The following is a 27,127-nucleotide window of genomic DNA, read 5'->3' as shown; positions in this document are numbered from 1 at the left end:
CCCTACTCGTAATATTTTAATGTGTGTGTTGATTTGTGGACTTTGCCATAAATAAATTACCCTTCGTGGACAACAAAATATTTCATTTCTATTCTGTGCTATTCTCTTCTGTTCTCTTCTAATTATTGTTTAAATCCGATGCTAGCTAAAGCAAAAGCTGTTCTGCATCTGATGGTGGTTTTGTTATTTTTACAACAGGAAACATCCTAATGCTTGAGGACAGGGGCAGCTCATCGACAGAAAGACTTATGCTGATAGACTTTGAATACAGCAGTTACAATTATAGGTAAAATTAGTTCTTTAATCATTCTGTGGATTCACTAGAAACAAAATAATGTTTTGGTTTGAGAAAACTAGTAATTTGGACTTGTTTGTATGTCTTACTTTCATTTGGTAGGGGTTTTGACCTTGGGAACCATTTTTGTGAGTGGATGTATGATTACACACATAACGAGTGGCCGTTTTACAAAGTTACACCCGAGAACTTCCCAACCAGAGAGCAGCAGGTGAGTCCAACCATGGTGCATTTTGATTGAGATGATTCATTTTCTTTGCCATGAAAAAGACTGAGGCACCTAAAAAAAAAAAAAGAAAAAATTAGGAATTTAAAATCTCAGATTTATATTTTCCTTAACCTGCCGTTTTTTTTAAATGGCACATATTGGTTTCCATTAAAATAATCTAAGAGATTTCTTAAACCACATATTCTAGCCTCTTCCTGTTAGTAGTTATTTATACGTTCTTTTAGCAGAAGAGGTGATGTGGCTTATATGAAGGAGAGAGAAGTTGCTGGAATTTGGGGTTGATTTGATCATTTTGAAAAAGAACATTTCTCTATTTATTCTATCCAGCATTTGGTGTGTCCATTCCTAAAATATGTAAAAGCTGTCATGCTTTTTATAGTTGGGGCCACCAAGGGGGGCTAGGGAGGCCTCTGAAAATTTGAGGAAAAAAACTCTGGGATTAAAAAATTAACTTTGGGACTTATCTCTTGTCCAACAATGGAAGAAAGGACTCTCCCTCCATAGCTAACAGGTCACTGAAATGCCTCTCTTTTTATTTTGAAGCAAACTGTGTGTGAGACTTGCTTTTCAGCTTTAGAGCTACTGAAAACATCATAGATCACATCTAAAAAGTGTCAAGAGATTGAGCCCAACCCTCCCATTTGAGTTTTTTTTTTCTTTGTTCTGTTCTTTAATATTTTTGATGAAGCATTTGTTGCTCAGTAATAATATAATACAGTGTTAAAAAATAGTATTTAGTATTTTTATGTTAAAGAACTGTTTATAATGATAAAATATGGATAAAAGTAAAAAGAATTCCCAAAGTTTGTTTATTTTTATCATCTGAGCCTCTGAATAGGCTAACGGCATTTTTCAAATCCAGCAAGTCAACAACAAAGGATGAAAGCTTAAAATTAAAAACAGCAGCTTTACTCTAGGATGTTCAGACTTACTTTTATCTGCTGAAGTCTTTGCCTCTGTTTAAAAGAAAAGTCTTTAATGACGAACCAACCAATGGAGGCAGCTGGATGAAATAAGACTTTCTATGGACTGCTTTAAGCATTAGAAATGCTGAAAAGCTCTAGGTAACATTTATGGACAAAAGGATTAAGTTCATGTAATGTTTTTGCTAGATGTTAGGCTCCTATGAATATTATTTTTGTAATTGTTATTTTGCTAAGGCTAACAGTTAGGGGCCGGGATGTTGGAGCCTATTAAGAATTAGATTCATTTATTTTTTGCAAAATTATTAATGTTAAAGATTAAGGTTATGTGAATGGTAGAGCTATTGTCTATTTGTTTATGTATTGGTTTTGCTTTGACCCTTCTCCTTGTCAGTCCGCCTCCTGCTGAGATTAACAAGTAGAAGCAGCTGATGAGGTGGATCTGATTGTTTGTTTGAAGGAGTGAGGAGTGCAACAGTTCACGTCACTTAACTTTATATTTGAATTTTTTGTAAGTCAACTCTGGGAATATTTCTGTTATTTTTTTATAAGTAAAGAAAACACCCCTTTTTTGAAACAAGAAAATTCTCCACGAGTGCTTTTTGTTTTGTGAGTCGAAAAACCTCCTCCTAAGACTACTCTGGCAATTTTTGTTTTTTTTTGGAAACTTTTTTGATGCAAGAGTAGCCGTAACAAAGGCCCTGTAAAATATTGTTTCCCATTGAAACGTTTGCTCTGTAATATTGTTATCTAAAACTGTCCTTGTTTAGTAAAAATGTTATCCAGAGACTTCAGTGTCGGATGTTAGTATCTGCAAATGCATGTCAGTGCCATGAAATCCTTTGTACAACTGCATTGTTTTTTTTTTTTCTTCTTTTTTTCTCTATGATAAGTTTAGCAGCATCTTAGGCTTTTGTGAAAGCTTAGCTTTTAAAAAAAATACTGTTTTTTATTCTTATAAACAGTTAATGTAGAAAAAAAACATCAAACATTTTACTGTTTGGATGCAATGTTTTTTTAAAGATTAAACTTAGTGTTTTTGTTGTATGCAGTGACCTCTATTGGTGAAAACATGTTTATTAAAATAGGCTCAGGAGAGGAATCTAAATTCAGCAGACGTTCAGTTGAATTAACACAGCATACTTAGTAAATTACTGTTTCCTCTACAGTGTTTTCACATGTCAATCATTTAAATATAATTTCAGCTGCATTTCATCCGAAGTTATTTGGCAGAACAACATCGCCACTCCAACAGTGACCTGGACCAGAGACAGATTGAAGAGGACATGATAATTGAGGCAAACAGGTAAAGCATTAAGCATTGCTTTACTGCAGCTGTGAGTTTTCAGTTGTTAATATTATAGAAGAGTCTAAACCTGTATTCCTTTCATTGTGTACTGTAGATATGCATTAGCATCACATTTCCTTTGGGGGCTGTGGTCCATCATTCAAGCTAAGATATCCAAGATTGAGTTTGGATATATGGTAAGGATTAGTTTTTGTTTTTCAGCACGACTGACATCTACTTTAGCAGTGTTTAAAACGTTTCTTCTATTGTTTGTTGGCTTTTAAAATATTCAATGCAAACTCTTGATTGCAAAAAGAATTCTTTATGGTCCCAATCATTTATATTTTGTTACCAATGTTAAGGAAACAACACCTACAGTGTAATAACTTACTGAAATCCTGTAGCCACAGTTATATATGTATACTTCTCTATAACTGCCCATTATGCACGTCCAGCGTTGACCTCATAGTTTAGATTCTTGTAATCACTTTAAAGTGTTTTCTTAGCATCATTGAAGCTGTAGGTGCAGGATACGGTCCTGTAAAGAACTTTTTAGGTTTCTCCATTGAGCAAACCTTTGCGGTTTCTAATTCAGAGCTTCAACTGTCTTTGTGTATAAAGAAGCAGCCTTTTGTCTTAAAAACCTGTATTTAGAACATGCATCTATTTTTTGCTAAATGCTAATCCTATTGCTTTCCGACTGCCTGATCATGGTTAAGACCTGGTCCAAGTGTAAACCTACCACTTTTTGATGCATGCGTAGACTTACTTACTCTGAGGGGCAGTTGAAATCATCAGTTACTGCAAATTTTAAGATGCATCTAATCTCACCCATCACTCACATTAAACTCTCATTTTCTGCATTTTATCCTGAAAACCATATATTTATTTTGCAACCGTAACCTCACAAGCTCTTTTATATGACTCAAAGATGCAGAAAGGCTCTGTCTTTTCACCTCAGAAATCCTGTGTTCCTTTATCTTTTTGGGGTTCAAGTCAGACATTTAAATTCCTTGTCTTTTACATTATAATCACCACTTTGTAAACTTTTTCTGTCTGTGCAGGATTATGCTCAGAGCCGATTTGATGCCTACTTCAAGCAGAAAAGGCTCTTCTCCTAAATCCCTTGGATCAGAAAAGCAGAATGTACTGTCTTGAACTCTTTTATCATCTTTCCAGCTCTGTTCATGCTTATGCAAAGACTTGATATGCTCTATTTTAATGTCTGATTGTAGTTCGTCAATGTAAAAAAAAAAAAAATGCTTTTAAAAGATGCACAAATTCCGCTTCTGGGCTGGAACATTTACCTTTTAAGAGCCTCTGTTCTGTGGACCACTTTGTGACCTCTCTGCATGTTTAATCATTTTGCTGTGTTCTCCGCATGTCAGAGGTCAGAGGTCACTGAATGTCAGAGAATTACGGTCTTCACCTGGAACTGAAATTTGAATCAATTTTGGAACAAATCCAAACTACAGAGTTTCTGAAGTGGAAAGCTTTTGTGTAACCCTTTACTGTAGAGTTTTTACTAATTCTACCTCATTTTTCTTAATGTCCACTCCACAATAGGATGTATACATTCTTCATTAATTCCCTCCAGACTGACTTTCTTGTGAGTTAAACACTCCATGTGCTATCTGTTGATAAAATCCAGATATTCTTATCCAGTTATTCCTCAGAACTCGGTAAAATATTAAAACCCATTCATTTTAAGCACACAGTAAAATAAGGGCTATTTCCTACAGCTTCACAGTTGTAAACAGCACTGCTTGTGAAACCATGAGAGGAATTGTAACGTTTACATTAACTTTATCCTCGTTGTTTGTTTTCTTCAACACTCACAGCAGTTACTAATAGATGGTTTCTGCTTTACAGCCTTCTGTCATGCTTAAAGTATTTATGCATTTTTTTTGTTAGTATCAGCTAGTAATAACAGTTCATGAACTCAATTTCATTTTCAACACCATCTTTCAGGGTTGAGATGCATTGGAATATGAAGGAGGGTTTCCAACTTTCTGAATTGTTTCTGAAATTGTCTCTAAAAAGTGTTTTTTTTTTTTTTTTTTTTTTGACTGAACATAGACCTGTGAATTTTAATGATATAATTTATGTGTCCGGTTTTATTTAAAACTTTTCCTTTTGCAGTGTCACCCTATAACTACTTGTCTGGATATTTTTCTACTAATAAGAAAAAAAATCGTAGTATTAAAGGTCTTTGCTTGGAAACAGTATCACTGCTTGTGTGTGAGTCTGATTTATAGAAGTATAAAATGAGATTTTTTTTATGAACTGTGACGTTAATCTTGCTTTAAAGTGCAAAGTACACAGATCTATTCCTAAGTTGGAATATAATTAACATTTTACTGTATTAATTCAACTCTAAAACTGAAACTGTTGCAAAGATCCAGAAATATTCAAACTATTTATCCACCGGATTTCTTTAATGCATACGTTTTTGCTCACCATAATATCCACAATATTTGCACTCTGTGCTCTTTTGTTGATCCTTCTCCATGAATACCTGCATCAGTGATGTGCTGCCTGAAGGTGCTCAGACAGTGGTTTTACTAAGATGTTAACATCCAGGTTTGTTTGCTCATGGTACGAAGCTCATCTGCTTTTCTAGCTCTTCTGTTCTTCATCTTTCTCTCGACGAGCTTCCATAATTTCCATGTTTGCTCCATCAAATGTGGTGATGCCACGGTCATTAAACCTGGATTTACATTTTCGGCATTGTGTGACTGTACCAGCAGTGCTATAAAATCACTGAGTAATCAAGTAAAGCTTAGCAGACGGGAACATGAAGGATTGAATGCTGTTTATTCAGCTATGCTGACTACACGATTATTATTTACCTCCACATATGATTCACAACAATAACTGTCTATATAAACAACCAGTTAAGTATAACTTTCAGGTAGTTAACCTGATTTTGTAGGCTGTAAGTCATTTGGTACTGATTTACATTAAATTGACATTTTTGGTCCTTATGTGTTATAGAATTTGAGTTATTGGCCTCTGTTTGATGAATTTATATATAATGCAGTATTAGTTTCATTTGATAGAATTAGTGAAATAAATGTATCTTTCAATAAAGCCTCAGTTTAATGAGATAGACCAGTTCTTTGAGGTACTGATGATGACGCTGAGAGCGACATGGGTGCCATATTTATCCCACAGAGCTGACAGTTGCTCCGCCTACAAGATCTAAGAATAGCCCAGCCAAAATGGACAGCTCTGCTTGAAGATCGAAGGACTCTGACAACATTTTCATCAAGTAAAGAACGAAAAGATTTGCTGCAGAGGATTTTTTATAATTAATTTTACTTGCAGCTGTGTTTATTCTCTATACCAATAGCTTTGATGTTGATGATCTAACAAAAACTCCCAGTTTCACTGCGGCTTTTTTTAGTCATAATGAACTGTCTGTATGTAGTCTGTTAAAGATTAGTTAAAAATTCTGGAATTTTGATTAAATCTTCATTTCATTTTCCACAACTTTAGATCCATACAGTATGATTAACGCAGTGATGCAGTGTTTTATAACACTCATTAAGGCCTTGATCGTATGCTTGAAACATGGTATTCAAAGACTGCTGGATGCTAACTCGGTTGTCATCAGCTGGTTAGTATCCCCCTTCGTCCCTAAAAGAAGATCAAGTCAAGCAGAATCAGAGGAGTGGAAAACCAATGAGATCCTTCGCACGTTTCATCCAGGAGATGAGAATGGGGTCAACGTTACAATCCAAACCAGCTCACATGCCTTCCATGTGAGTAAACTCCACTGTTTCCAAACTGGATGAGCTTCTCAAAATAAATGATCATTTATTTCATAAAGGTGGACCTCCAAAGGCTTTCAGTGTGCAGCGAGTACTTCAGAGCGCTGTCCCAATCCAGGATGAGAGAGACGTCAGAAAGACTCATTCATCTGGAACATGTGTCCTCTGACATTTTCTACAACCTCCTTATGTTCTGCTTCAATAATGATTTTAAAGTTCCTGCAGAAGAATTGGAGGGAAACATGCAGGTATCCAGTCAAATATGAACCTTGGTCAATGATCCATCTAAATCTAGTAACTCTTGTTGACCTTCCTGCTCCTTAGGTGGGCAGCTATCTTCTGGCTGAAGCCTTCGTCTCCAGGTGCCTGTTAGCCCTGGCACATCAGCTCACTCCGTCTAACTGCTTATCATACCTGAGACTCGCTCAGGATATTTTCTGTGTAGAGATGAAGAACACAGTGCTCCTTTATTTGAGTGTGAACCTGCTGGAGCTGCCACTGATAATGAGGTAGGCGCAGATAGAATTCACAGGTTTTCTAATACCTCTGAAATCCCTGAGACTGATCTGCACATCAGGTGTCTGAGTGATGAGGAGAGGGAGGAAGTCATCAGCCTGAGAGTCAAAGGAGAACCACGTCTGTGCAGCTTCAGGAAAGAAAACCTAACTTCTTGGAATGACCCTGAAACAGAAGCTGCTCGGCACATTTTCACCATGACTGGTTCAGAGGACAGTGGGGACTGGCACGCTGTTACAGAACTCCCCTTTAGGGCGGATAAGTGGTGTTTTACTGCAGTGGTGCTGTATAACTACCTGTATGTCATAGGAGGCTACAGGCAGCGTATGAAGAGAGGCTGGGAGTTCACCATGGCTTCCTATAGATATAACCCCTTTAAAAACTCATGGGTGGCTACATCACCTCTGATAAAGGTATAACAGTCCTGTGGGTCTAAAACCTCACTGCATTTCTTCTTGTAACATCATTCATATATTAGCATTAATTATCTCCATTTTCTGCTTCACAGCACAGAAGGCACTTCAGCGCGGTGGCCTGTGGAGGCTTCATCTATGCGGTTGGGGGCTGGTATTTAGATTCGCTGGTGACTCCAGACTCAGGCACAGCTCTATACACAGCTGTGGAGTGCTATGATCCCTGGAAAGACACATGGAGGTTTGGACTCTGACAGAGGTGTCAAAAGTATTCATGTTTTTTATAAATCCTACTGTTTAAAAACCTTTTTGTAAAAGAGTATAAACTTCAGATTTTTACTCCGGTAAAAGTGTAAAACTAACATTTTTAAAACAACTTGAAGTATAAAAGAAGAAGTAATGCAGGAAAAAAAGGACAAATGCTTTAAACCTTATACTGGTTACTATAATACACTATTAAAGGAACTTTTTTCCCCAATTCTGGCTGATAACGTCCTTATACTTAATTTTTTTAGTTATGTAACTAATTGTAACTCACATTTTTCTTTGCATCCTAGTAAAAAAATATTTATTTTGGTATGTGGTGAACAACATGTTGGTGCATTACCGAGTCCAACCACAAAAAAATTGTCTTAATTGTCTTAATCTTGATGATTTTTATTTTTTCAAATACCATCTATCTATTTTCCATCACGCTTTATCCCAAGCAGGGTTGCAAGGGGTGCTGGTGCCTATCGACAGCTGTCAATGGGTGAGAGGCGGGGTACACCCTGGACAGGTCGCCAGTCTGTCGCAGGGCAACACAGAGACAAACAGGACAAACATCCATTCATGCACACACTCACACCTAAGGAGAATTTAGAGAAGCCAATTAACCTAACAGTCATGTTTTTGGACTGTGGGAGGAAGCCAGAGTACCTGGAGAGAACCCAGGCATGCTCAGGGAGAACATGCAAACTCCATGCAGAAAGACTCATGGTTGGGAATCGAACATTCTTGCTGCATGCACTGTGCAGTCCTTTTTTAAATCCCTACAGGCCATAACGAAAATTAGCTTAAATGAAACAAAACTGATAAATATATTTTTAAAATGTAAGGAGTAGAAAGTAGAGATAAATATCAAAAAAGAGGAGTAAAAAGTTGTCTAAAAAATAATTACTCCAGTAAAGTATAGGTAGCCAAAATTTTTACTTAAGGTAACAAAGTATTTGTACTTTGTTACTTGATGCCTCTGGACTCTGTGGAACAGCCAGGGATGTGCGGCACTGCCAGCAAAAAGTTCACATTTATAGAAAAGTATATGATGTAGAGTTGAAACAATACAATATAAAAGAGCAGTATTGACATCACCCTGATCAAGTTTTAAGGGCAGTTTGTAAAATGCTGTTAGAATAGAAAAGATTGACTTTATAGAAAACCTCAAATAGAAAAGAGAACATTGGACAGTTTTAAGTTCCATCTGGACAGTGATCCTAAATTATCAGCATTTTCAACCTGCTTAACTGTTTCTTTGCCAGACAGAGCCCTCCAGTTAATTAACTGTTACCTTTGCTAATATAGAAAGTATTTGTAGATCAGTGCTTATATTTCCCTTTTCTATGTCTGTTTCTATCTTCTTAACCCAAGGTCCGTCTTGGCAGGTGGCTGCTCACGCTCAGCCTGGTTCTGCTGGAGGTTTCTTCCTGTTAAAAGGACGTTTTTCCTCTCCACTTTCACTGCATGAATCCGGGGTGTTAGGGATTGCTACACAATGCAATACAAGCCGAATGTCTACTGTTGCTACATGTTCGTCCAAGAGGAATGAATCCTGAAAAGTCAAAAACTGGAAGCAGTCAGCTGGGTTTCCTTACACAGAAAACTTTTCACCAACCTGAATGTATGACTAAATTGCTTTGTGTCTGTAAAATGCCACCAATTGAGCTGAATTAATAAAAACTGCTTTTAAATGTTCATTATAAAGACAAATATTAAGAATTTAGGTTTTACCTTCCCTCTAACCCTTTGAACTAAACTTTAAAATCAGCTCCACTCCAGAAAAGGAACCAGCAAAGCATCTAGTAGGAATTAGACCCAAAGACTTGCTGACAGCAAAAGTCTGCATCCAAATTCTCTGTAACTTACTATAAAATGTAACGATATAGTATGCATAATTATGAACATGCTTTGATTAATTCACTTATTCCAATTAGAAAATAAATATCTGGAATATCCACGAAGTGGGATTTTGAGTCAAATTAAATATATTAAAACCACAAAATTAAATATTTGTGCCAATTAAATGTCTGCAAACTTCTGACAGACATATTAAGCAACTCATTATGATGTTCCATGTATTAGAAATGCATCCTTGAGTCATTTGCATAACTTCTGTCTTAGGTTTGTATCTTCATTACCGCTGACTGACTTCCAGTTCACCATGTCCTTATCCCATGATGTCCCCCTCACTTCCAGCCTTGGAGAGTGTATCTATGTGCTGGGAAGCATCCAGAGGACAGGGGAGAAATTACTGCTACAGTATGACACAAAGCAAGGTGCACAAAACAAAACCACAACTTTCCTTCCCTGCTTCTTTTCCCCTTCTAGTTGCTCTCTTTGTTTTGGTTCCAAAATTGGCCTCAAACTACACAACTTAAATCTAGATTAGTTGTTTTCAATCTGTGCTATCCTTTTTTGCTGCAGATTCATGGTCTGAACTGCTTCCTACTCTGACAAGAGCTGATGTAGACCTTCTGACTCTCTACTTCCTGGGAGCTGCTGACAAGCTGCTTGTGATTGGTGGAAACAATGCAAACAATGTGGTGACATCATTCTGTGTGAAATCTAAAAAATGGGGGCAGGTAAATATCCTATGATTTTATCTAATCATTTTAAGAGTGTTATCTGAGCACAGATGGCTTCCCATATAATTCTGATACGTTGTTCTTCTTTCCCTTTAGATCTACAGGGCAGAAAAAGTATCATATGTCGGACAGGGGACACTTGTAGATGAGCAGCTCCTGATGCCCAGTATAGAGCATAACACAGTCATAAGGATGGATCTCCAAACCCTAACCATCAGTATGCTCCCACCTTTACCTATACCCACGCGCTATGAAGCTATCTTTTACCTTTACTTGTAATTCTCAAGCTTACTGGTTTACTAATACTTTCTATTATGTAACTGTTTTTGGATAATTATGAGAGGCACTTTAAAGTTGTTTAAAACGTGAAGATATTTCTGCTTAAGCTTTTTCTTAGTTTTTTGTAAAGTGTTTTAAACCTTTCCAGGGGTTTTTGTCAATTCCAGCGGCTCACACGAGAATGTGCTAACCTCCTTTTTTTACCCTGGGATTTACATGTCTAAGCAAACTGTGACATTATTTTCTCTCTGATTTGTTGGGATTTGTTTTCTGTTAAGTCTTTGATGAAACCGTGCTTAAAGAATTCATCTTTTCTGCTGTTGGTGCCTATCAAGTCCACGTTAGAGTTAATGTACTTGTTTTTTACTGTGTAAAAAAAAATAAGCACCACTAAACACAGCCAATAAGCTACTATAGTCTAGGAACAATAGAGGTAAGAGATGGTGGAGTCAAAATAATAAGAACTGATTGGAAGAACTTAGTTCTTAAAGTGTTCACAAACTGTAGTCAGTAATATTTCATGCCTAAATGATCTTTATATTTCTGCTATTTCTAAAATTAGACCCTTCAACAAAACAATGAAGGATTGATGGACTTTACGGAAGTGTGATGGAAAGCTCCTTAGGACCCACCAGGCAAAGAGCCCTGAGGTTTTTTTTTTTTTATCAGTTCAAAACAATACAAGAACAAATATATGAATCACAAATAAAAACTGATGGTGAACAACAAGCTATTGGGTTTAATATAAAAATAAACAACAAAAAAGGGGGCAGAACCATAGATTTAAGTACTTTGAACAAATCGCTTTTTGATAATTGTTGTGAGATTGTTCTTGCAGTTTTCAATTTCTTTTTATTTTACATAGTAATATATAATACATTTTAATTTGTTGACAAAAAAGGGGAAAAAAAAGATTTATTTCCTGCCCTCTTGTCTAAGTATCTTTAGTGACCCACCTTTCAGACACTTAGTATAGGGCACTGCAGGCTAACAAAAGAAGCCGAACGACCCATATTCCAAACTGTTTGTTTTTATGTTTTCAAAACAAAAACAAGGCTTTGTTGGGCTGCTGTATAAAACCTCGAACTCAACTCTATTCCTGACATTTTTAATTGAAAAAGCTTCTCCGATGGGAAGCAAAATGTCTTCAAAAGTTAGAAACTAAATCCAGTGGATTATTTTAAAAAATTTTTATGTTTTTTTGGAAGGAGTTGAGCTATTTTTCAGAATATGTTACTGGAAGACTTTAAATAAAAAGTAGAAATGGAAGCAGAGGTGTAAGAGTAAGAGTAAAAAAAATAGTTTAACATTTTTTACTCAAGTCAAAGTAAAAAAGTATTCAGTAAAAAGGCTACTTGAGTACTAAGTAACTGTTGGATACTAACATCAGATTTAATGTTTATAAATGATGCTGGCAAACAGACTTTATATATGGGCTTATAAAGTGTCAAACGCCTAAATAATACAAATAAATGTCATGAAAAAAGAACAGCAGATTTTTGCAGAAGAAATACTTTTACCAATTATTTTAATAACATAAAAGAAGACTAATCCCTACAATGATAACTGTATATATGTTAGGACAGGGTAATGGACTTCCACTGTTAATATTTACTGTTTAGTTTATGTTTACCTGATTTTGGAATAAATTAAATTACTTTCAGAGGAGAGAGTGGTCAGAGATTTTACTCAAGTAGGAGTAGCAATATTTTACAAGAATATTACTCAAGTAAAAGTAAGAAGTAAGGCACATTAAACCTACTAAATGTAATTTTTTCTCAAATTGTTACTCAAGTAAATGTAACTGAGTAAATAATTATTAAGCACCTCTGAATGTAAGGGAACATTGTCAAAATGAAACAAGTAGAAAAACCTCAATCATGCAACTGGAATCCAAATAAAGAAGGAGCATATTAACATGTTCAGCATCTTAATTTATATAATTAGTCACCTTGCTGTGTCAAATAATATTTTATTGGCGAATTAGGTGAAATGTCACATGGATCAGATTCAGTTACGTAGCAGGGTTCTCAGAGAACACCAGGTCAGGCGCGCTCTATGTTTGGTGTCTGGTTTCAAAGAGAGGCAAGTTGTGGGTGAGAGGGGACAAGGAGAGGTAGTCTGGGAAGCACAGGAAGCAGCTACTTTGCTCACTACCTGAGTAAAGCCACTTCAAGGACACAGAACATACAAGCTTCAGTAAAGAAGAATTTCACTGCCTCTGTCCTGTAGACCAAAGTCTCTGCTTTCCTTTGGTGTGTAGGTCTCTGTCTGGCCTGAAAAGGGTAAAGTATGCTCCTGCTCTTCATAGAATTTTTATTTTAAACAGTGGGAGATGAACTTTAGGTTTATCCATATATTTGTCAAAAAGATAAACACGGAAAAATGACATTTTTGGGTGTGCTGCTTGCTTTCTTTGTAAAAGGAATCTATTTAAGATGACAGTAGATAATCTAAAAAAAAAAATTATAATTTGAATATATATTTTACAATTTGCATAATATCAATTGCTTTTGCAACTTACTTTGATAAAATGAACTTGATTTTTGCAGAGTATATAGATTTTCCCATCCATAGCTGCTTGTGCTCTGTTTATATTTCCATTCCTATCTGAGTCCCTCTGCACATGCTCTCTTGATGTACCACTATATTGGGCCATTGAACTTTGTCCCAGTTGGTGACTGTTCAGTCATGTGACATGGAAAAAGCCATTCCAGGTCTGCCACTCAAAACATAATGTGCAAGGATGTTGGTAGTCCAAACATTTCTATTAAGGTTTTATGAAGGACCTTGCATTTTTATTTGAATGAGTCATTTTAACTTTATTGTGTACAAGTTTATTCTATAAATACAGATGTCTGAACTGCAGCACCTTCAAGTTTTAAAACTACACAGAAAGTATTAAGCAACTTTTATTCGAAGTATCATTCACAAAAAGCTATTTAACAGACAAAACATGAGGATAAATTACTTTTTTGTTTACTGATAACCAATAAAATGCCAACTGAGCATAAAAAACAAACATAACTTGTTGCTAAAGTGGAAAATGTGAAACCTTGAAATGCAAAATCTCCATAATAGGTGCTAAATACCTTTCTGTGTGCACCCCCCTTTGCAATTACGGTATTAGCATCATTGTTAAGAATATAGTTTAAAAACCGGAAGCAAGCTGTTAGATCGAAAATAGAAAATAAAGTAACGTTTACAATAATAAAGTGTGGAAAATTATCCAAACCTTTAGAATTATAAAAGCCCTAAAAAGGTAAGACATGCTTTGAAGGGCTGACCAAATTCTATTTTTGTGATATATAGCTTGCATATATGTATATAAATATAGATGTTGTATATTCATGTGCAAAATAGAATTAGAGTGGTGATCAAGGAGATTTGTAGGGAAACTGATGATTCCTGCCATGACTGATGTTTTGTGGGACCAAAACTGAATATTAAATGGCCATAAAGTTTCTGCAATATGATGCTTATAAGTTGTCAAATTAAATCAAAAAGTGGTATAATAAATCAAGATTAATACTTTTATTCTGAGATTGATCAAACATGTCTTTTGAATATGGCAAGCAGAAGTTACTATACACACAATTCCCATTTCATGTGTTTTAACATCCAGAAAATTTCAAAATTTAGATTTTTTTTAATTAGTTTTTGTTTTTCCGATTCCCTTCAGCACTCAATGAATTCCCTTTTCTCTTGTGTATAAATATAATATTATAGATAAGACTTTTCTTTAAGCCATTGTTTATAGAAAAGACAAAAATGTTTTGTTTTTGTCCCTATTTATTCCCTTATTTAATCAATGAAGCCATTAAAATAAAGGATATACTTGCCTACATCTACAGTCAGAGCAGTGACTTAAAATAAAAATAAAAAAAATTTGCAAAGAGTTAAAAAATTAATTCCATGGTTCTCCATTAGCTTAGCTTACTTATTCCCTAAAACAACAAATTTCTTTTAAATTTGTCTTTGTTTAAACAGTTGCCAAGGTAATTATAAATATGCATCATGCATTATTTAAGTTTTTAAATGTAATATGCAATTGAAAAAAATCAGAGAATAAATAACTAAATCCTGAAGTTGTTTTTTGTTTTTTTTTGTTGCTACAGTACCAGTGTCAGTAATATAGGAAAATGGCTGAGGCTCATCAGGCAGTGGGCTTTCAGTTCACAGTGCGCCCAGATGGTGTGGACCTGAAGCTGAGTCAGGAAGTTTTAAAAAACATCTACCTGTCAGGAGTGACTGCCTGGAAGAAGAAAGCCATTCAATTCAAGGTAAAATTCAATCTGCATATTATTTATGTTTAATAAATTTTTCTATCAGTGTATAAGAATATAGGTGAGTCAAAGTGTTTAAAATCACAGACCTCCTCTTTTCCATCAGAGTAGATAATAAATCAAATAACTACTTATATTTGTATCTCATACAGAATGGAATACTGACTGGAGTTTACCCTGCCAGTCCTTCCAGTTGGCTGATAGTTGTGATTGCTATGATGAGCTCCTTATACACTCACATAGACCCCTCTCTGGGAATGATAGACGCCATAAAGGAGAATCTTCCATACAAGTCAGTAGCCTTCACAAACTAAAACATTCATGGCATGCATAGCTGTGTTAAAATATTAAAAATTGTGTTTAAGGGTATGTACTGTACATTGCTGTGTCAGTGGCTCTAAGATTCTGCATCTACTCACAGAGGCTTCATTTGTTTTTTTTCTGAACAGAGTCTACATGCAAGTGCAGACCAGAGCAGTTGTGAGTGCCATCCTGTTTGCCACAGGAGTCTGGCTGTTTTTCATCTATCTCATGAGATTCACTCTGAAGACTCTTCTTTCCTACCATGGATGGATTTTTGAATCCCATGGAAAAATGAGCACATGTACAAAACTGTGGCTGGTATATTTTCCTCATTGAAATTTACAATCTTAATCATTTTACTGCATGCATGAATGATTGCACTCTGCATTAAACTAAGATTTAAGGAACCTGCTAAGAAGCATTATACATTGTATGTTGTACATATGATAAATTAGTTATCATTAATTCACGATTGGTATCATTTTGATTTCATCCAGAGCCTGGTAAAGATGATTTCTGGACGAAGGCCCCTGCTCTACAGTTTCCAGGCTGCCTTACCCAGACTCCCTGTCCCCAGAGTGGATGATACCATTCAGAGGGTTTGTTCAATAAGCACAAGCAACATTACTGTTTTAAATCAAAACACCTTTTGGGAGAAGGGACAAGAATACGACAGAAAGAACTAGGATTTTTTTTATTATACATATTTTGTATTTAAACCATACTATCTAAAAGTAACTTGCTTTCAATAACTTTTTAAAATCAAACACAAACCTTAGTGGATTGTATTAGGATTGTATTGTATTTTAAAGGAGACGCCAGGGTCAGCAAGGAATTATCAATAGATCATTATCTATACCTAAAACTGATACATTTGTGGTGATTTTATGAATTTAGAGTTAATCAGTAAAAAAATTAAAAAATTATAATTTTTGTTGCGATCATGGGACCGGCCCTTTTTGCACAAATACAGTAACACTTCACTCCTGACATCTTCCAGCAGCTATGTCACGGTGCGGTAAGCCTAGCTCCATTCTACCCGGTTTACAAGCAAAATCAGTGGGAACTACTAGACACAAATGCAATAAACAGCAAATATTTAAGATTTCGAGAGTTCACCATTGACATTTGCAAGAGCTATAGTTAAACTGACAATACCCATGTGCATGGTAGTTGGATGTTGCACGACATCAGGTTAAAGTGAAAAAAAAATTTTATTTCACCTTTTCCATTCATGATCCACCACGGGTTCGTCATTTGATTGCCGACTTAAAGAGGGAGGATTTACCATTGAACTTCTGGCCAGAGAAAAAACACGTAAGATGTAGCCAAAATTTCAAATAAAAATGTTTTCAAGATGACTTGGATAATAGCGCAATGTGACAAACACCAGATACAGCAGTGGGACTTGATCAACAGACAATACCGCACAGTGACGTCACAGACCTGTAGGTGGCAGTGGTGTTCTTTGACAAACATGGATGCCCCCGGTAAAGCATATTCAAATAAAATGCACTCTTAATTAAAAACACGTATAATTTATTGAACAGTGTGTAATAATTTTATATTTAAAGTACTTTCAGAAGTTTGAATTCTGAGTATGACCAGACTTTTCCTTAAAATGAACACAAGCTAATGGCTGTGAAGTTAAAATATTTTTATTAAAATATTTAGCAAAAATGTACATGTAGTCACTAAACCACCTGCAATCCGACACTCCTAAATAAATCCCTGTAAAGCCAAATGCCATCAGTGGGAACATAATTAGCACACAGACTACAATAGTGTCTGATTCAATTTAAATAAAATTATAGATTTTCTTTAAAGACTTAAAAGCATCCATTCTTAGATTTCATTAGAAAAACCAAGGCACACAATAAGCAGACCGGTCTACTTTTTGCCGAAGCACAACCATAATGTTGTTTTTGTTTGTTATTATTCTAAATTCAGACATCCTGTAGGATCCTACTCTTTGATGATCTCCTCCTTGGCCATGCTGGGGTTGAAATTAGGCCTAGGATCTTTATTAGAAGATGCCTTTAAGCTGATAGGTCAATGGACACGAGTAGAACTATGATTTTAACAAGAGTACTTCCTTTGCTGCATAAAATCCCTTTTTACAACCTTAAAAATAATGGGTGTGTATGTATTTAATGATAGTAGTAAAAGCTTTTTTGATTTTAGAAAAAATCTTATTAAAATGTCTTACCATAAAAAGCAAATGTCAAAGAACAAAAACCAAAGCTATATCCTTAGAGGCAAGACCTAAAATAATTAAACAGCCTGTTTTAAGATGTCAAAAGGCTTAGATTCCGACAACAATTTTATGCTCTAATTCAAGGCAAAGACTAAATTCACACCCATTCCTTCACATTGAACCTGTACCTGGCAATATATTTTGGCAGTTCCCGTTACAATTTTTTTTTTCTTGCTTCTTCTCTTCCTTGTCTTCCACCACTTCCTGCTCCTCATTCTACTGTCCCTTCTTCACCCCATCCTCACATGACATTATTCAGTTCCTGTGCGTGGACGCCATGACCATGACTTACACAGGCCTTGTTAGCTGTTAAAGCAAAAACAGGATCAATGATAAACATTAGAAAATTCCCAGTGTATGGGCACAAATATAGAAATCAACATAAGGAATGTTCTATATATGTAGTGAGGACCATGTTTTAGCTTCCATTAGGACTGAAAGAATTAATAGTGATTAATTGATTATTGAAATAATCGTCAACTAGTTTAGTAATAGATAACTGGAGTGTAAAGACTCTAAAAAGTGCATTTAGCTGACAGGGCGTCCCACCTTGAACAGCAATTATACCAAAATTGTAAAACAAGGTATATAAAGATCTTTTTCATCTGTTAATATGCTCTATACAGAACTCCTCAAGTGGAAATGTTTTAATTTCAATTGGTTTAATTTCTCTAGAAAGTGTTTTTTAGGAACCTTTTGCTATCTGATTATTAATCGATTAATTGAAAAAAAAAATAATTGACAGATTCATCAATTTGCAGAATAATCATTACTTGCAGCCCTAGCTTCATGTCATTTTCAATCTTTCCTATGCTCTAACCCTGACATTAAACCTAAGCATTACCATTGCAAACCTGATACTTACTTTAGTCTTCACCTAATTCAGACCTTAGTCCTAAAGCTCATTGTAAAACAAAAAAGGAAGTGAATGACAGCTAAATGTACTCACTTTAGTACAACGGGTCCTCAGTTTTGTGGTAAAATCAGCAAAATTGCAAGATGGGAGCAAGCACACACACAGCAAGTGAACAATGCAACTTATGTGTTTTTTTATTCAGCTGCTATAGCTACATTAATGTAGAAACAGAACTGAAATACAGCCTGTTATTTTATTTTTTCCCCCTCTGAGCACAGACACAGTTGCGTAGTATATCTGTTTTCTGGTCAGCTAAGTTTGGATTTACATTAATTTCAGTTGTTAAAGCGGATTCATCATCAATAAATGCATAGTAATAATGTTGTTTGTACCCTAAACACTTGCATGCAATATGCCACTTTCAGTTAGAATTATAAGGCCATGGCATTATTTGCTGACCTGTTGTAGCCATGCTGCTTGGTCCGGTGTCGTCACAAGTCTTGATGCTTGACCTTGGCCTTTCCAATAAAGGTTGGTTAATGTTGCACACTTGGCTCCATTCTGCACAAACTGTCTCTACTCCATCCATCTCTGTCTTCTTTCTCCACTGTATCTTTGCTAGTTTAAACCGCTCCAGTTTATTTCCTGTGTTTCATATTAATGGAGGTCAGAGGACCTTCTGACCTCATTGATATGAAAAACTTCCGAATGACCCAGTCTGAAGTTGTACTGCACTCCATGCGGACATGAGAATGGCTGTGAGCCCAAGCAGCGATGTGATTTTATGGGGTAGAAAAAAAAAAAATTTTTGACCACCAACCGGTTTGACCTGACACAGACCGGATGTTCAGGAATCGTCCCTATCTTCCCATGCTCACTTCATGCTCCCTGTTTATCCTTAATTGCCTCAGAGGCAGATCTAGGATAGCCTAACCAGTCACTGGCCACCCCTACAATACTGGTTTAATTACTTTGGAAAGCAAAACAATAGTATAAAAATAGTATTGCTCCGCCACAGCCTACTTTTGATCCCAGCATTAGTTTAACGGAAACCAAACATGCAAAGGTTTTAAAAAAAAAAAACTCCTTTTTGCTGCTTCAATGTTTATGTCGGCTTCAGTTTGAGTAAGGTGTGAAAATCTGTTGTGCTACTATTGCTAGTTTTTGTGTTAATAGGCTCCATTTTCTCAACTTCAAGCTGTGAATCTTTCCCTCAGTATCTAGAATCAGTTCGCCCTCTGCTGGATAGCAAACAGTACAACCGAATGGAGATTCTGGCAAATGAATTCAAAGAAACTGAGTCAACGCAGCTCCAGAGGTACCTCATCCTGAAATCTTGGTGGGCAACAAACTATGTGAGTGAATTTCACACACTGTATGAAATGAAATCTCAAGTTTAGTGAATTTGCGTAAAGCATTGTATATTTTTAAATATGTTTAAAGGTAAGTGACTGGTGGGAGGAATACATCTACCTGAGGAGCAGAGGTCCCATCATGGTCAACAGCAACTTTTACATCATGGTAAGTTACAACAAGGCTATGTCTGCTCTTTAATATTGACCATAAGTTATATATACATACAGAAGCAAACTGGAGAGTGATGAAGTCTGAAAAGAGCCACTATTTTTGACATCTGGTCTTCAAGTAATGGTTTGATGTGTTTGTTTGAAGGACCTCTTGTATATGACCCCAACACACCGGCAGGCTGCTCGGGCAGGAAATGTGGTTCATGCCATGCTGCAGTACAGGCGTAAGCTGGAGCGCGGGGAACATGCACCGGTAAACTGCTTGTTTTATAAACCTTTCCTTGTTTTCAAACAAACAAACCAATGGCAAAAAATGTGGAATCACAGCTCCAAGATACTCTGAAAGTTTAAAGAAAACACAGTGTTGGAAGTATTGTTTGATTTCTTTTTTATATATATATAAATAAGAGTTTATTTGAGTAGAGAGTCAAAATAAAATTGACAAGAATTAAAAGACTTTTATAATGCTGCACTTCCTCTAGCATTTCTGACATCCTTATCCTTTTACCCAATAAAATCTTGTTTTCTTTTGCTATTGCTCTTACAGTTGGCTCCTCTGCATTTCTGCAAAACTAATTTTTAACCCAGTTTTCTTTTATTTTTCTGCATTTTATGTTTGCATTGTAAACTCTTTTATAACTCTCTTATAATTTGATGTCCTCCATGGTCAGCTTGGATCTCCTCCTGTCAAAGCTTTTAACATTTTTGTTTCTTTCTCCAATTTTTACACACAGCTAACTGGGAATGGTAACCTTCTTTTACCACATGCCACATTTATTTACCTTGAGGTCCAAAAGCTTTATAGTATACTTGCAAGCTGTTTTGCATGAATAGACAAGTGCAAGCATTTGTATTAAAAATGCAAATAATGGTGTAATTTTATCCTCAAATAGAACTCAGAAAAAAGTTCCATTCATTCAAATCTGGTCATGATTTAAGTAATTGTAGGTAGAACTTGCCAAACAGCCTCACAGAGTATGGATTCCCTATTTATTTGTGAAGGTTTCAATTGATTCTTAAGCCCAGATTGATGATGATTATTTCTCCATCATTTTTCTTCTCAGCTGAGGGCTTTAGGGACGGTTCCAATGTGCTCCACCCAGATGGAGAGAATGTTTAACACCACTCGTATCCCTGGTATAGAAACAGGTAAGGATATTAGCAGGCTTGTTGATCCATCTCTGCTGAAAGAAACATGAATCGAATTAATAAATTGTTGACTTGGAGACACAGAGGAAATAATTCAGCCTTTTGATTCAGGTGTGTTGGAACAGGAATGCGTCAAAAAGGTGGCAGGTGCATGACACTTGAAGGCTAGAGCTTTAGAGCCCTGCTATATGCAATCAGGCTTTTCCAAGTAATAACAAAATTTAGATTTATGAATTAAATCTTCCGAGATTGCTGTGCTTTTGAGTAAATTTCTTTAAGTATTGTAATTTCCCCTGACTCCAGCAACTGCTGCTCATATTGTCACCTTCTTTTCTGCTGTCGTCTTTCTCTCTTAGTCCTAGACATTGTTAACATGGAAGAAATTTACTCTGAAGCAAATAATATAAAACTATAAACAATTAAGAGAATAGGAAAAGAAAAAGCAAATGTATGATGTCTTAAATTGTCTGTAATTAAATGCTCTTTTGAAACTGGCTGGTTTTAGCTCCAATGGGGGGAGCAATGTGAAATCTTAAAAAAAAAAGTTAGAAGAGTAAATAGCATGTTGGTCACCTGACTGCTGTTTTCTTCCTGAATGTCAGTCCACTCTGCTTTAGGATCCAGCAGCCTAAATCGCTTGCAAAACACATTTACCTCAAAGCATATAATGAATGGAGTTATATTCAAGCAAATACTATCCTATCTAAAGATTTTGTACTCCAGATTCTCCAGCTGGCCAGAAATCTACAAGTATAGAAGAGTCCTGCAGGGTATGGATACTTTTAAAATTAATCTGCCTTAATGCATTTGTTTTATTTGAAAAAAACAAACAAAAAACGCTGAAACAGGATAAAAAATTCTATTTCCAAAAGTGCAGCTCTGTTCAGGCATAAGAACATTGTAAAAGCTTAGTCCTTTTACTATCTTAATTACTGTCATGTTCGGGTGTCAGGATCAAAGTGCAGACAGACACTTGGATGCATCATCATTAGATAATTTAATAAGAAGTTATGGTAACAAGGCAATAGGTGTGAAGACATAAGTAGAACTGAGGAGCTGAATGCTTACAACAAACTGGCAGCTTAGGGATTGAGGAAATCGGGTGCAAAGAATGAGAGGAGAAAGAGGAGGAGACACAGGTGAAGGGAATCTACTTATTAACAGAAAGCCCTGCCTGAGGGAACAAAAAAGATTAAAGAGGGCAAACAGTGAAAAAAAGCTAGACATAAACTAAAAGATGCAATCCAAAAAGACAAAAATAATTAAAATAAATTAGAGACATTAAGAACACTGAAAACATTAAGAAATCTGCAAGAGAAAGACTAGAAAAGACTTGGAAAAAGGTAAACACAGAGAGCTGATACAGCATACCACCAAACATCCAACAATATTGGAATACAGCATATTGTGATTAACCAAAACAAAACCCAAACTTGCATATCCTGACAATAGGGTGTAAAATGTCCAAAATATTTTCATAATATACAGGAACCTATTATTTAACTAGACATTATTACATCATTTTCCGTTTCCCTTGGTAACGACTTGTGTGCAGATATTGTGCAGCACCTGACAGACCGAAAGCACCTAATCGTCTACCACAAAGGGCGCTTCTTCCAAGTGTGGTTGTATATCGGGGGGCGCCACCTCTTACCCAGTGAGCTGGAGACCCAGTTTCAAAGGATTCTCAATGATCCATCAGAACCACAGCCAGGAGAACTGAAACTTGCAGCTCTTACTGCAGGAGCCCGGTATGTCTAAACACACAGGATGCAGAACCACTCGCCTGCTTTAGGTAAACTTATTCTTACTCTCTTTTCCAGGGTTCCTTGGGCACGGGCTCGGTTGAAATACTTTGGCCATGGAATAAACAAAATTTCCCTGGATGCTATTGAATCTGCTGCATTCTTCCTGACACTTGATGAGGAACCACAGGGTTATGACCCAGCAAAGGTTAACTCACTTGATATTTACGCCAAGTCCCTGCTGCATGGTAAATGTTATGACAGGTGGGTAGTAGATTAAGACAGGGGAAGACCCCTGGCCTGCTCAGGGCTTCAGTAGAAGCTAACATTTTATTGCTATCTGAAAAAAATAGAAAAATGTGATCATGTCTTCCAGGTGGTTCGACAAGTCTTTCAACTTAATCTCATACCCAAATGGAAAGATAGGAGTCAATATTGAGCACTCTTGGGCAGATGCCCCCATTGTTGGACACATGTGGGAGGTATAAGGAGCAATTTAGTCCTGAAAATCAAGAAGGTTCTTGTTTCTAGTTGCCCCTTAGCTGTAACTGGCTTTTGTTTTGTAGTATGTTCTTGCAACAGACTGCTTTCACCTGGGCTACACAGAGGAGGGCCACTGCAAAGGGGACATGAACAGGGGCCTTCCATGTCCGACTCGATTACAGTTTCAGATTTCAGACGAGGTATTTTAAAGCTTTACTGATTAGTAAAGTAACCGAGCATTAATTGCTTACTTACTCTCTGTTTTTTTTTCCAACCACAGTGCCAAGACGTTATTGAAACTTCCTACCTATTAGCCAGGCAGCTAGCCGATGACGTGGACTTTAACTGCTATTTGTTCTCTGAGTTTGGAAAAGGCCTGATCAAGAAGTGCAGGACGAGCCCTGATGCCTTCATTCAGCTGGCTCTGCAGCTGGCACAGTTCAGGGTTGGTCAGCAATCAGTCACTGTCTGTCTTTCTAAAGATCTCATCCATCAAATCACATCATGTATGTTGTTGTTTTCTTCATAGGACCAGAGCGTGTTCTGCCTGACATACGAGTCCTCGATGACCCGTATGTTCAGAGACGGTCGGACAGAGACGGTGCGTTCCTGCACCTCTGAGGCAGTTGCTTTTGTCCGGGCCATGGAAGATCCATGTGCAACAGTAAGCAAAACAAACCCACATGCAGTGAAAAGTCACTCTGCTAAAACATGAAAATGCATGTCAAGAATTACATTTATTACAGATATTTCATTTGAAACCATAAAATTTGTAAATTGTATTGAAGCAAATGAACAGAAATAAATATCTGTAGTGACGTAGATATATATAAATATGAGTATTTGATTTTTTTTTTTTTTTCATTAAATTGTCAAAACAAATAAAAAGTTCAATGATTTTTCTAAATACCCAGATTCACATTTCCTTTTATATTTACAGAATAAACAGTTTGGACACAAATTACATTAAATCCATCAAGTCACGCTTTGTACACATTTGCTGTTGTGCAAAGTGTGAGCGGTCACACTGTCCTTGTAAGGTCCAGGTCACCCAGACTTAAAAGCAATGTTAATAAGCACCAGAGCCATGTCATGAGGTTTAAGCAACACTTTTTGGCTAAAGGTCATTATTATATAATCGTATTATAATGACATTTATCTTTATTTTAACTGAATTAACTGATTTTCTCTTGCTATCTATGAACAGAATGCTGTCAGACTTGCATTGTTTCGGAAGGCAGCAGAAAAGCATCAGAATATGTACCGTCTGGCCATGACTGGATCTGGCATCGATCGGCACCTCTTCTGCCTTTACATAGTGTCTAAATACCTCGGTGTAGAATCACCATTTCTCAAAAAGGTTAGAGCTGCAATTTAATTTAGCTTCAAATCTTTTTATCCAGCATAACTTATTGGTTCTCCTTTCAATTCAAATGTTTCCAGGTGCTTTCAGAGCCGTGGAAACTGTCGACCAGCCAGACTCCTCAGCAGCAGCTTAATTTAGTTGATATTAACAAGTTCCCTAAATATGTGGGTGCAGGAGGTGGATTTGGCCCAGTGAGTACTTTGGATTTGAACGGGTCAATAGTTCACCTTCAAAACTATGTAGTTTATGTTATAATTACTTTTCTTTTCCACTCCCAGGTGGCCGATGATGGCTATGGTGTGTCTTATATCATTGTTGGCGAAAATCTCATCACATTCCATATCTCCAGCAAGTTCTCATGTCCTGACTCAGTAAGGATTGTTTTCATCCCCTGGAGACCCTTCATTGTGTCTCTCCAAGTTTAATCGTCTTTCTCTCTATGTGCTCCTTCTCTATGTCAAACTCCAGGATTCCAGTCGGTTTGGTCAGCACATTCGGAAAGCCATGATTGACATCCAGGCACTTTTCAAGCCGGAAAATAATAATAGGACGGTGGAGAATGGGAAGTACGTGCATCTGGAAAATGGGAAAAAACACATGTAGGACTCTGTGGGGAGGAGTTTTGTTGGTGTGCTTCCATTAAAGCAAAGTTCGGCTGATTTAACTGCACCTTCATTTCTACTTTTCTGGTCAGCTTGATCACAGGAGCTGAGCATTCCACTCAGACAAAGAGATTGGTTAGCACTCCTCTAAAGGATTTCTGTTTCTACTGTCTATTTTACATGCTCGAGCTGCTGCTTATTCTAATTTAATTTATATTTTTGTTTTGTTTTGTCTCTTACCAGTGTCAGAAAGAGACCCTGAATCTAATCCAGCCTGATTTAAAAGACAAAAGATTTTTTTTGTGGTGTGTTATTGATGCTTGTAAAACGTATATATTTTCTGTATAAACCTGCACTGTGTAAAATACTTTGTAAAATGACAGCTTTTGAGCATTTGCTTTTAAAATATGCAATAATGTTATTTTCATGTCAATAAATGACGAAATACCCCTTTAAATGCAGGATGTTTATGTCTTTAGTTTTAGGAACCAGAAACTAAAAAAATAAAAAAATCAAAGCTTTTACCGGTATATCAGCTGTAAAACATAAAAAACAAAACATATATATTATTTTCATAGTTACTACAAGGACAAATGTCTACTGAAGAATCATAAACCAGAACATATTACTTTAAACTTTCCTTTGTCTTTTCTATTTTCTTAGACTGCCTACATTGTTTTATGATGTGGGTCTCACTAATAAAAAATAATTGTTGCCTTTTCATACAGTTTATTGTTCTTTTCACAATGAATGTTTTATTTTTTTCTGATTTCTGACTTAATATGCTATTTTTATTAACTACATATTAAGTTAGAAATGAGAAAAAAAATATAAAAAAAGGAAAAAAAACGGATTTAATTTTAATTTTTTTATTTTATCATCAATAAACCTATTGTTAATTTATAAAGCTGGAGTAAACAACATTTTGAAATTGCCCAGAAAAGAGCGCTTTATCACAGCTGATAGGATTTAATTAACATTCTGTATGAATCAGTGTTTAATGACTCTCCAGTCTGAAAATACAGACTTCTTCTGTACGTCGAATCTGATTGATTTATCAGTTTTGTTTTTAGTTTGGCAAAATCCTCCCACGTCCTGCAGCATATTTTAGAACATCATGTGAACTCACTTTATCCTTTAGCTAAATGATACAACACAAAATTTCAAATATTTTGAGACAATTCCTATCCCTTTGCTAAATTATATGTTCATACAAGAATCCCACCTTATGTTTAATAGCGATTGCAGTATAATGTTAACACAAACACACATTTTAGGCATGAGATCAACATATGTAATGGTGAATGTAGGAAGTGTGGCTTATGAGGACATATCTTAACAACAGGATATTTGAAGAACTGATGATCTGGCATTGAATCAGTTTGTGATCTACGAATTTAAACACAACATGTATACAGTGAGTCACATTGAGCAGGAATTTAGTGTTTGTTTCTGTTTATTTTTATAGTTGTGTTACAGGCAGCAAATGAAAACCCTAAATTCCTGGTGCTGATGTTGGTTCACCATCCCTTATCAAGGTTAAAGCCATCAGAGCCACCATTTTGAACATTTTAGAGCACTTCAGGATTGCATACATCCATTTTTAATGGGCGAGAGGCAGGAAACACCCTGGACAGGTCTGTCACAGGGCAACACAAAGACACACAACTATGCAAACTCCATGCAGAAAGAGCCCGGGCCAAGAATCCAATGCAGAACCTTCATGCTGAAAGGCAACAGCGCTACCTACTGCATCTGCGTGCAGTGCCACTTCATGATTCCATCTCCAGAAAAGCTTTGAGGAGATGCTATAATTTGCATCTGACCAAAAGTAGCCAAACCTTGTTTGTTGTACACTTTGGGCAGATTTAACTGTTTTTAAATATGCTATAGGAAAAACATTGACAAACTTGCTCATTTTTATTGGGAAGATGAGAAACCACAGATCATAAGATGCAGCTGAGATGCAGACCATTTTTAAAGAATAATATCTGG

General features: G+C 36.2%; 3 protein-coding genes and 1 long non-coding RNA gene across 6 annotated transcripts in view; all 4 read left to right on the top strand.

Annotated features, from left to right (window-relative positions):
• The window catches only part of chkb (choline kinase beta), a 13,936-nt gene extending 8,986 nt beyond the window's left edge, over positions 1–4,950 (top strand). Inside the window, exons 7-11 of the mRNA XM_015381926.1 lie at positions 199–286; positions 398–506; positions 2,653–2,753; positions 2,851–2,932; positions 3,800–4,950. Coding sequence (XP_015237412.1) covers positions 199–286; positions 398–506; positions 2,653–2,753; positions 2,851–2,932; positions 3,800–3,856 — 437 coding nt within the window. The 3' untranslated portion in view covers positions 3,857–4,950. The remainder of the gene's footprint in view (positions 1–198; positions 287–397; positions 507–2,652; positions 2,754–2,850; positions 2,933–3,799) is intronic.
• A 1,004-nt stretch (positions 4,951–5,954) lies between these two features.
• On the top strand, positions 5,955–6,747 carry LOC107089251. Its single transcript, XR_001481428.1, has 3 exons — positions 5,955–6,009; positions 6,237–6,502; positions 6,571–6,747. It is a non-coding gene; the product is annotated as an uncharacterized LOC107089251 (long non-coding RNA).
• A 102-nt stretch (positions 6,748–6,849) lies between these two features.
• On the top strand, positions 6,850–10,814 carry LOC107089250 (kelch domain-containing protein 7A-like). Its single transcript, XM_015381927.1, has 6 exons — positions 6,850–7,020; positions 7,089–7,440; positions 7,536–7,681; positions 9,817–9,971; positions 10,120–10,277; positions 10,377–10,814. The coding sequence occupies exons 1-6, from the start codon at positions 6,959–6,961 to the stop codon at positions 10,557–10,559; spliced, it is 1,056 nt and encodes a 351-aa protein (XP_015237413.1). The 5' UTR covers positions 6,850–6,958; the 3' UTR covers positions 10,560–10,814.
• A 1,805-nt stretch (positions 10,815–12,619) lies between these two features.
• cpt1b (carnitine palmitoyltransferase 1B) lies at positions 12,620–25,577 on the top strand. 3 transcript variants are annotated; one of them, XM_015381879.1, is made up of 19 exons: positions 12,620–12,844; positions 14,684–14,842; positions 14,998–15,137; positions 15,295–15,466; positions 15,646–15,747; positions 19,479–19,616; positions 19,705–19,782; positions 19,933–20,040; positions 20,852–20,936; positions 22,492–22,687; positions 22,760–22,945; positions 23,058–23,163; positions 23,248–23,364; positions 23,445–23,609; positions 23,694–23,828; positions 24,372–24,524; positions 24,608–24,721; positions 24,809–24,901; positions 24,999–25,577. In XM_015381879.1, exons 2-19 carry the CDS (start codon positions 14,702–14,704, stop codon positions 25,131–25,133), a joined length of 2,364 nt encoding a protein of 787 aa, XP_015237365.1. In that variant the 5' UTR covers positions 12,620–12,844; positions 14,684–14,701; the 3' UTR covers positions 25,134–25,577. The 3 variants fall into 3 exon arrangements, with proteins under 3 accessions (XP_015237365.1, XP_015237363.1, XP_015237364.1); XM_015381877.1 differs by having other exon boundaries at positions 24,809–25,577; XM_015381878.1 differs by having other exon boundaries at positions 12,639–12,844; positions 14,678–14,842; positions 24,809–25,577.
• The last annotated feature ends 1,550 nt before the right edge of the window (positions 25,578–27,127 follow it).

Source organism: Cyprinodon variegatus, unplaced genomic scaffold (assembly GCF_000732505.1).
Source record: "Cyprinodon variegatus isolate N-32 unplaced genomic scaffold, C_variegatus-1.0 Scaffold244, whole genome shotgun sequence".
Classification (NCBI taxonomy): domain Eukaryota; kingdom Metazoa; phylum Chordata; class Actinopteri; order Cyprinodontiformes; family Cyprinodontidae; genus Cyprinodon; species Cyprinodon variegatus.
The sequence above is the reverse complement of the archived record's forward strand: the minus strand, read 5'-3'. Positions and strand labels throughout refer to the sequence as shown.